Raw genomic sequence first — 11,122 nt, forward strand, 5'->3', positions numbered from 1 at the left:
TAAGATTTGTTCTTGAGTCTGACAAAGTGAGTCTTATACGCCTTTGATACAAATATATAATATTGTGGCGTGGGTGGGGTTTGAGTGACAACCATCATGCTTTGCGGGAGGGATTATGTGTTCACCGTGTTGGGGAAAGGTGTTTGGGGTAGTGGTTTCGGCCAGGTTGTGTGTGTGTGTGGGTAGATGTCTGTTTTAATTAGTGTGGATGTGTATTTATGGAGGTTGGATGTGCTGTTTTGTGCTGGTGCTGAATAACGTACTCCCAGCCATTTGCATTGGGCAGCCAGGAAGCTCACTCGTCTCTCCAAGTTCCTTCTTAGCGGGAAAAACGCTACATTTGGTGTCAGAAGTGGGATGTAGAGTAACGGGTTAGAGCGCACCCCGGAGCAAGCTTCAGCTCCGGGCGCCGTCAGCCGGCGAGGCGACCTGCAGCTGTACCTGCCGTCCTACAACGGCGCTGTCGAGCCCCACGCATTTATCGCCCAGGTGGAGCTAGCTACCGACTTTGCGGGCTGGTCCCCGGAGGAAACAGCCGTCCGGGTGGCCCTCTCGCTGGAGGGCGAAGCGCTCCGGGCGTTGGAAGACCTCCTGGCGGATGAGCGGAAGGACTGGGCGAAGTTGCGGGAGTCGCTCCACTTCCGGTTCGGCGCGGGTGACCGTAACGAGGCCGCGTACGAGGAGCTGGCGCCTCTGAGCCACTGGGGGCGTTCGCCATAGACCTGAGATCTCTCGCCCGCCGGGGCTACCCAAAATTCGGGCCCGTCCAGCAGGAAGAGCTAGCACGGCGTGCATTCCTGCGGGGAATTTGGCCATCGCGGCTTCGCGAGCACATCCGGTTGGCGGCACCGGCTTCCCTGTTTGTATTGGCAAGTAGAGCTTGCCCCGGAAGCACGACCGAAAAACCGCGTTCTCGATCGGGCAAGGGCTATGGCAATTTCGGCACATGCCGTTCGGCCTCCAGCGACGTTCGAACGGTTGATGGAGAAAGTGTTGACAGATATTCCTCGCAATCGTTGTGTCGTTTACCTGGATCATTATTGGTGTACGGCAAGGAGTTTGAGGTCGCGCTAGCTAACCTACGTGAAGTAGGCTATCCAGCGGGCGACTTTGCGGCTCAACCCGAAAAAGTGCCAGCTGTTGCGGCGAGAGACGGGTTTTCTAGGACACGTAATTAGTGCTAGAGGTATTGCCACCGATCCAGCAAAAATTGCGGCGGTACAGAATTGGCCTGAACCGCTAAATGTGTCACAACTACGCACCTTTCTCGGGTTAGCCTCTTACTATTGCCGGTTTGTGAAGGATTTTGCCACGATCGCTGCACGGGCTCACGAAGAAGAATCAGCCGTTTCGCTGGGACAGGGTGCACGCGCGTGCTTTCACTCGGTTACGGGAAGCTTTGGTCACGTCGCCCGTTCTCGGATATCTTAATACATCTCGTATGTTTATCCTCGTCACGGACGCAAGCGATGTAGGGCTGGGGGCCGTCCTGTCTCAGGTGTCCGAGGGTAAAGAGCGTGCTATAGCTTACTTCAGCCGCGCGTTGTCAGGACCGGAGAGGAACTACTGCATCACCGGGCGCGAGCTGCTAGCGGTCGTCGCGGCCCTTAAACATTTTAGGCCGTATTTATACGGGCAATCCTTCCTGCTGCGGACCGATCACGCTTCGCTGGTGTGGCTGCTTAGTTTTAAAGAGCCCGAGGGGTAGTTAGCGCGATGGCTCGAGCGGTTGCAGGACTATGATTTTACCGTTCAGCACCGAGCGGGAAAACTGCATGCTAACGCTGATGCTTTATCCCGCCGGCCGTGCAGCAAAGAGCGTTGTCGGCATTGCGAGCGGGTTGAAGAGCGCGTGGGTGGTTGCGACATCAAACACTCTCTCTCCGACCCCCGTGAAGCAGAACGTTCTCCCTGCGCAGTCCTCCGGAGCCCCCGTCGGTAATCAGCTGTCCGAGCCGGCGTGCAGCTGAGTTATTGCATCGCGTAAACCATCACCTGTAGTCGTTTCGCCTGTGCCACAGATGGACTGTGATCAGCTAATTGCCGAACAGGAGAAAGATCCGGCGCTGCAGCGGGTCCTGGGGTGGGTTAACGCGGGCCAGAGACCGGATTATGCCGCAGTTGCTCACCTGGGGCCCGAGGAAAAAGCTCTCCACTCGCAGTTCAACCGACTAGCGTTGCGTGGAGGTTTACTCTACCGCCACTGGGAACGGCCGTGCAGCGCTGGCGAATCTTTTCAGCTGCTGGTGCCGCGGAATCTGCGGGCACGAGTGTTGGGAATGGTGCGGGACACTTCGGAGTCACTAAAACGCTGCGGCGGTTGCGCGCTCGCTTCTACTGGCCGGGCTGCCACACTGATATAAAACTCTTTGTGCACAGATGCGACGTCTGCACGGCAAAGAAGGGCCCTACCCAGCGCTCGCGAGCACCCCTGCAAGACTTTCGGGTGGGGGCACCTATGGAGCGTATGGGCGTGGACATTCTTGGGCCGTTTCCCATCCCCGATCGCGGGAACCGGTATGTGCTGGTGGCCATGGATTATTTCACAAAGTGGCCGGAGGCGTTTGCTGTCCCTGACCAGAGCGCTTCCACCATGGCTCGAGTGCTGGTGGATGAGGTGTTCAGCCGATTCGGCGCCCCGGAGCAGTTGCACAGCGATCAGGGGTGTAACTTTGAGGCGGAGGTGTTTGCGGCGGTGTGCGAGCGCCTCGGGGTGAAAAAGACCCGCACCACGCCCCTTCATCCGCAGAGTGACGGCCTAGTGGAATGCTTCAATCAAACGCTCACCACCCAACTTGCCGTGCTTACCAGCGACCGGCAGAAGGATTGGGACGAACATTTGCCTCTCGTGCTTTGAGCTTATCGCACAGCAGTGCAGGAGTCCTCACAGCTGACGCCAGCTGCGTTAATGTTCGGTCGAGAGTTGCGCACGCCCGTGGACCTTGTGTTCGGGTCCCCTCCACAAGTGGATTTACCCAGGAAGCCGGGGTTGGATTATTTTTTTTCACTGAAAGACAAACTGTTCCGTGTCCACGAGTTGGCACGTAGACACTTGGCGGACGCCGGTGTTAAGCAGCGCCGCGTGTATAACACTCACAGCCGGGGGCGAGACTTTGCTACTGGGGAGCAGGTGTGGGTGTATTCCCCCGGAAGGAAAAGGGGGCTCTCGCCTAAGCTCATGTCTCACTGGGTGGGCCCCTGCATTGCCCCTGGTCATTGCCCAGCTCTCCGGTGTAGTCTACCGGGTGCGGTTGACGGGGCGGTCGCGAGTGGTCGTGCTCCACCGGGACTGTCTCGCTCCCTATCGGCCCAACGCCAGTGAAACACCGAACTCTGTGGAGGCCGGTCCGCCTCAGGAAGAGGGCTGCACCCCTCCTTCCCTCGCAAAATGACTCCGGCGTTCACAACGCCAGCGCCGACCACCGTCACGCCTCCAAGACTGAGTTCGCCATAGTGACCGGGGACGGTCACAGCTCGGGTGGGGGCAGTGTGGCATGGGTGGGGTTTGAGTGACAACCATCATGCTTTGCGGGAGAGATTGTTATGTGTTCACCATGTTGGGGAAAGGTGTTTGGGGTAGTGGTTTCGCCCAGGTTGTGTGTGTGTGTGGGTAGATGTCTGTTTTAATTAGTGTGGATGTGTATTTATGGAGGTTGGATGTGCTGTTTTGTGCTGGTGCTGAATAAAGTACTCCCAGCCATTTGCATTGGGCAGCCAGGAAGCTCACTCGTCTCTCCAAGTTCCTTCTTAGCGGGAAAAACACTACAATATAAAGCATACCAATCCACCTGATTAAATCTCTGTCCCCTTTTCCTACCCTGCCATCACAGGACCAAAGACCATACCTGCACCTAAGGAAATAAATCTCACATCACAGTGTTCTCTGTGACTAAATCGTAAGGGGATTCCAGGAAGCCATTTGGTCTCAGAGCGAATTACCCCATAAGAAATAATGGAAATTCTGATGATTCGTTCCACAACCCAAAATATTAATATAAAAATTATAAATACAAAATATAAAATAAAAATAAAACCAATTAACCTGCACTTTACCTTTGAAAGGAATCGGGCTGATGTGTGAATGATAGAGAAAGAGAGAGGAGGATAAAGAGTGGGGTTATTGTGTAGGAAGACTTTTTTTACACACACACACACACACACACACACACACACACACACAGGTACACGCATTGAGACCAAGCATGGGAGACAACTGTCCTCAGTCCCGCAGCGCTTGAGAGAGAGAAAGAAGAGCCATTGGCTTAGATCATTGGCTTAGCAGAAAAAGCGTGTACAGTATACAGGCTGCTCATAGTGCTCAAAATCCTTGCTCATTCATCAAGCTAAAATTTATTGAACATTTTTACTCATGTTGCTAACTAAGCTGCAAACTCAGTTAAAAGGTAATTACTTTAGGTTTTACTAGTAAGTAAGATATAACAGTGTTGTCTCTGTGCCTTCAAATTGGGAGAGGAATCCTGGGCGCCATTTTGTCAGCTGTTTTTTTTTTTCACTTTCTTGGATTGTGAACTGTTGAACACTGACCATTGACACAGCTTTACAGAACAGCCATTTTCTATCATCATGCTTCTGGACTAATTCTTTGAAACTGATGAGGCCGACTCTTTTCTTCCGCACCCCCTCGCGCACACATTTACAATACACAGGACTTTAAACATGTTATACATTTACTTACGCACTGAAAATATTGTAAGAAATTGTAAATATTGTTATCTGGTGCACTGAAGTATCTATTTTACTCTTACAATACACTTGAGCTACTTGTGTGATTTGTTCGCATCTAGGAATGTTCGTAGAAACACGGCATCTCGCATTATTAATGGCCACATATATATGTTCCTTCCTGTTCCAACATGACTGTGCACGAGTGCACTAAGCAAGGTCCATAAAGAAATTGATCAGCGAGTTTGGTGTGGAAGAACTTGGCCTGCACAGAGTCCTGACCTTAACCAGATAGAACACCTTTGCGATGAATTGGAGCAGAGTCCTTTTCTTCCAACATTTTTGTGCAATGTAATCTTTAATGTAATCAGTGATATTATTATTTCAGGTTGAAACCCATGTATGTGTCTGTCTGTCTTTCTGTGCAGCAGAACTCTGCATAACTTATTAATACAAAATGTTGTAAGGTTGAGTATCTTATGCCTTGTTTATGCTAAGTTGTACTTCTTTCATCATCAGCTAAATCCACTCAGTGTCAGTAGATTATTAGCTCCAACACTTGACATGACCACTTTTGCTCAACATTTTTATTTGAGTGCATAAAACTGTCAGTTTAGGTATTTTACACGCCTTCACCTCGGACTGCTGTGGATATATTTGCTCTAATGACCCGTATTTATCTCATAATGCCGCTTCACATCAATGTTTGAGCTACAGCACTGGATTCTCATTGAATGTAACAAAATAAAATAAAGCACCTTTTGTTAATACAAAGACATGCCATGTAACAATAATGCAGACCTACCTAGTTTTGCCAGTGCATAGGTAGTTCTACCTATTGAAAGGATATTTAATAAAAAAAAAAAAAACAATAAAAGTCATCACAGCATAACTAGAAAGTTTATCCTTGCTTTTTCTTACAGTGTGTAATCCTGTTTTCAAATTGGTTAACAGTTCTATTCAACTGGACATATCAACAAAGATCGTTAATGATGATCTCACTTGGTTATTTAACCAAAAAGAAAACATTGTGAAATATTCTGTAAGACTTAGAGTATTGGGAAGGTTTAAAGGCAGGGTGAAATTCGATGAAGAAACCCACAGTCTCACACTGTATAACATACAGAAGACTGATAGTGGACTCTACCAAGCAGAATATGCTGGTGAAAAGAGAGAAATTGTTGCTACGCACCAAATACATGTTTTAGGTAAGTCTTATAGCCAAAATGCATACAACAATGTGATAATTGTTATAGCTACAAAGTTTTTTGGTTTAAGTTTCATATTTTTATTATTAAATATAGATTATTTTATAAAAATTTTAAACATTTTACCAGTAGTCTTTTCTGAGTTATTTGCTCTTAGCAAGATAAACACACTGCTATGTGTAGAAACCTCCTGTTGTATGCATTGACCAGAAGTACAGTAATACATGTGTATGTGTGTGTGTCCCAGATCCAGTGGGGAAAACATTCCTTAATGTCTCTCACCAGCAAAGCACTGACACCTGTAATGTGACTCTCATCTGTGGCGCTCAGAACCTCTCCCTCACCTCTCACTGCTACAATGATACCTGTGATATGAAGGAACAGAAAACAGTTGGAGACGCATTTCTTTCCCTCTCATTGTACATCAGTAACAACACCATTGTTTGTAATCATAGCAACCCTGTCAGCTGGAAAACTACAACTATGGAGATGAAATATGTAAAACAACTCTGTCTTTCTGAAGGTGTAAGCATGCACACATACTGTATGGGGGAAATGTAAATAACAAAAAAAATTAATTAATAATTGACTAGAATAGAACAACTCTCTTTCTTTCTCTGCCACATTTAATTTTCCTATAATAAAATATTTAAACGTTTTTAATTTTTTAGGTCTTATTTAATTAGGTCAGTTCCTAACTTGTACCACAGATACACTGTTCAGCCATAAGATTAACATCACTAAAAAGTGAATCGAATAACTTCAATGGCAACAGTCCAGGGGCAATTCTCAAAGTTGTTGTCAGTTCTCAAACTGACGATTGATGATCTAGAAGCAAGAAAAATAGGCAAGTGTTAGGATCTGAGTGACTGACGATGGCTAAATTGTGATGGTTAGATGATGTGATCAGAGCATTTCCAAAACAGCAGGTCATGTACAGAACATTGTTTCTGGCATCCAGTTGTACAACTAGTGACATGAGGAAAAACAACGAGTACAGTAAATCAACTCACTGATGAACAAGCACAGTGAAGGCAAACCTGTCTGGTCTGATCCCTCAGAAGAGCTTCTAAAGCTTATTCTCACAATAATATAATGTTCACCTGAAGTTCAGATATAGAATAAGTTAAATATGCACTAAAAGTCTGAGACACCAGTGCAAATTCTAGATTACTGCACCATATGTAAGATTATAACATCTGTTTAAATACAGTATTAAAATCTTAAAATTTTCAACCATACTCTTTTTGTTATAGTAGAATATTTTTACATTTTTGTAACTTGATTAAAGGTGCACCAGAAAGCAAAAGAACAACAAACATTTTACATTTATATAGTATTTTATTTCAATTTTCCAACACAGAACATGCAAACCACTTCTAACACAGCTCCACCCAAACATCCTTTCACTAAGATGGTCAGCTACTCCAAACAGAGGAAATAATTACATGAAAATAAATTAATTGTAATATACAGTGGTGTGAAAAACTATTTGCCCCCTTCCTGATTTCTTATTCTTTTGCATGTTTGTCACACAAAATGTTTCTGATCATCAAACACATTTAACTATTAGTCAAAGATAATATAATTGAACAAAAAATGCAGTTTTTAAATGATGGTTTTTATTATTTAGGGAGAAAAAAAATCCAAACCTACATGGCCCTGTGTGAAAAAGTGATTGCCCCCCTTGTTAAAAAATAACTGTGGTTTATCATACCTGAGTTCAATTTCTGTAGTCACCCCCAGGCCTGATTACTGCCACACCTGTTTCAATCAAGAAATCACTTAAATAGGAGCTACCTGACACAGAGAAGTAGACCAAAAGCACCTCAAAAGCTAGACATCATGCCAAGATCCAAAGAAATTCAGGAACAAATGAGAACAAAAGTAATTGAGATCTATCAGTCTGGTAAAGATTATAAAGCCATTTCTAAAGCTTTGGGACTCCAGCGAACCACAGTGAGAGCCATTATCCACAAATGGCAAAAACATGGAACAGTGGTGAACCTTCCCAGAAGTGGCCGGCCGACCAAAATTACCCCAAGAGCGCAGAGACAACTCATCTGAGAGGCCACAAAAGACCCCAGGACAACATCTAAAGAACTGCAGGCCTCACTTGCCTCAATTAAGGTCAGTGTTCATGACTCCACCATAAGAAAGAGACTGGGCAAAAACGGCCTGCATGGCTGTTTTCCAAGGCGCAAACCACTTAAGCAAAAAGAACATTAAGGCTCGTCTCAATTTTGCTAAAAAACATCTCAATGATTGCCAAGACTTTTGGGAAAATACCTTGTGGACCGACGAGACAAAAGTTGAACTTTTTGGAAGGTGCGTGTCCCATTACATCTGGCGTAAAAGGAACACAGCATTTCAGAAGAAGAACATCATACCAACAGTAAAATATGGTGGTGGTAGTGTGATGGTCTGGGGTTGTTTTGGTGCTTCAGGACCTGGAAGGCTTGCTGTGATAGATGGAACCATGAATTCTACTGTCTACCAAAAAATCCTGAAGGAGAATGTCCGGCCATCTGTTCGTCAACTCAAGCTGAAGCGATCTTGGGTGCTGCAGCAGGACAATGACCCATAACACACCAGCAAATCCACCTCTGAATGGCTGAAGAAAAACAAAATGAAGACTTTGGAGTGGCCTAGTCAAAGTCCTTACCTGAATCCTATTGAGATGTTGTGGCATGACCTTAAAAAGGCGATTCATGCTAGAAAACCCTCAAATAAAGCTGAATTACAACAATTCTGCAAAGATGAGTGGGCCAAAATTCCTCCAGAGCGCTGTAAAAGACTCATTGCAAGTTATCGCAAACGCTTGATTGCATTTATTGCTGTTAAGGGTGGCCCAACCAGTTATTAGGTTCCGGGGGCAATTACTTTTTCACACAGGGCCATGTAGGTTTGGATTTTTTTTTTCTCCCTAAATAATAAAAACCATCATTTAAAAACTGCATTTTGTGTTTACTTGTGTTATCTTTGACTAATAGTTAAATGTGTTTGATGATCAGAAACATTTTGTGTGACAAACATGCAAAAGAATAAGAAATCAGAAAGGGGGCAAATAGTTTTTCACACCACTGTATGTGCAACCGCCGCTTGCACTTTTATCTTTACTGGGTCAAGTTGACCCAGGACATAACTGGGATTTAAAACACCACAGAAATAAATGTTTTATGATTACTGATATGACATAATTATTGTGTTTAATTGTTACTCCTTTCATTTTCATCTTATTGTATTAATAGTTCGATTCAATTTTATTCGTATAGCGCTTTTAACAATTGTCATTGTCGCAAAGCAGCCTTACACAATCAAAAGATAATTTTTAAAACTACTAGTCAAACTGTTTTTGGTTTTATTGTGGTTTTAATTCATCCTTTCACAAAAAAGAATCGAACAGAAAACAATACTGTGTGTATATCATGTCTACAGTGGATGTCTATAGTTTCAAGTTTATTGTCAAATGTACAGTAAAGAAACATTCTTTCTTTACTGTCCACAATGAATGAACTAGAGCTACTGTAGAAAATTGGTACAAAAACAAACACCATTCAGTTGCATGTCTGTCTACACCACCTGAACCAGCTAATGAACAAAATCTCAGTGTTATCCTTTACCACCATGCACTCCTGGCAAAGTTACGTCTTATTGCGATCAATAATAAACCAACAGTGATGAAAAGACACACTCCCATGTAATCACGCACACAGTATATAAAGTATAAAGTGGGCTAAAACAGTAAAAGTTCAATGTAGTTTAAAATATGAATTATAATATGCTATATACTATTGTTAATATACAATATATTATGGTTAACATTTTGTGTCATTTGTTATCATCTGTTATCTTTAAGCAATATGTAAACATGTAAATGGTAAATTAGGTGTTATGGGAACTTTGGGGCATCTGGTGTGACTGTGTGATAATAGTCTATGGTGCACATCGCTCACCGGTCAGGTAGGAGGATTCCTTTCACCTGATTTTGCTTAGGGTAACAGGGCAGTTGAAGTATTACCATATCACTAAACAAGTACATTAAAGCAATCATTCACTACAGCCTCCAAGAAATTTTAACCAATAGTTATAGAAAACACTATTCCAACTCAGAAACAATACTACAGGTGAATATATATATACAGTATATCAGAAAATCACAAGGCATAAAAATTTTATGTTTACTAACCATCCTGCTTTATCCCTAAAATCTGTACTTTGGCTGGTACGTCTTTCTGACTCTGTGTTTGGCTTAAACAGGTTTAGGTCGTATTTTTCCCCCTGGTGTTCACCAAAGACTTTCTTGTTATCACAATCATCATTTCCATAGATGATGGTGATGGTGGGGTCAGGGGTAGCTCAGTGGTTAAGGCATTGGACTAAGGTTCAGAAGGTCCCAGGTTCAAATCCCACAACCACCAAGTTGCCACTGTTGGGCCTTTGAGCAAGGCCCTTAACCCTCAACTGCTCAGATGTGTAATGAGATAAAAATGTAAGTCGCTTTGGATAAGAGCGTCTGCCAAATGACTAAATGTAAATGTACTAAATGGTAATGCAGCTGGTCTCCATTCTTTTCATATTGATCTCAGTTACAGGTAATTATTCATCTAAATGTAAGTATTTCTGACTGAAGAGGATAAAGTGCACTGACTGTAACAATTTAGTGCTTGATCCAGAGATAGATCCATTTAACTGTATTCAAGTAGCTTTTGAATTTTAGTAAGTTATTATTAAACTCCCAAAGACCATCAGTGTTTTTAAAAAAAAACCTTAACTACCACCCTACTGTCTTTCTCTCTCTCTATCTCTCTCTCATTTTATCAGAAAGAGTACCAGAAAGACATAAGAAAAAGCAATTTACCTTTGTACAGTTCATTGTTTCATTTCCCTAAAAAAAGAGAACATCCCGTAACACTACAAAACATGCTTCCAGTAACTTGGTCAGCTACTTTAAACAGAAATTTCCAAATGAACACATTTACCAGACATTACTATGTACCAGAGTAACTTAAGATATACGGTAAAGGGTAAAAGAAATGAAACTTTTGCAAACATGGTTTATCATTAATAAACAATCTTACAAAGATAATCCCATAAAGAATTACATGGTTGTTAAAAACCCTATTGTTAAACAATCACTATAACCTGTATTATGTGTAAAAATAACTTTTTATGAAATAGATAAAACAGGAAAAGTCCTTCTGGTCTCTTTAATTCATTAACCCTTTGCC

General features: G+C 43.5%; 1 protein-coding gene across 1 annotated transcript; it reads left to right on the forward strand.

Moving 5' to 3' along the window:
* Positions 1-4,874: 4,874 nt before the first annotated feature.
* On the forward strand, positions 4,875-7,234 carry LOC128513451 (SLAM family member 9-like). Its single transcript, XM_053487201.1, has 3 exons — positions 4,875-4,902; positions 5,580-5,891; positions 6,139-7,234. Exons 1-3 carry the CDS (start codon positions 4,875-4,877, stop codon positions 6,450-6,452), a joined length of 654 nt encoding a protein of 217 aa, XP_053343176.1. The 3' UTR covers positions 6,453-7,234.
* The last annotated feature ends 3,888 nt before the right edge of the window (positions 7,235-11,122 follow it).

Source organism: Clarias gariepinus, chromosome 25 (assembly GCF_024256425.1).
Source record: "Clarias gariepinus isolate MV-2021 ecotype Netherlands chromosome 25, CGAR_prim_01v2, whole genome shotgun sequence".
NCBI classification, from domain to species: Eukaryota; Metazoa; Chordata; class Actinopteri; order Siluriformes; family Clariidae; genus Clarias; species Clarias gariepinus.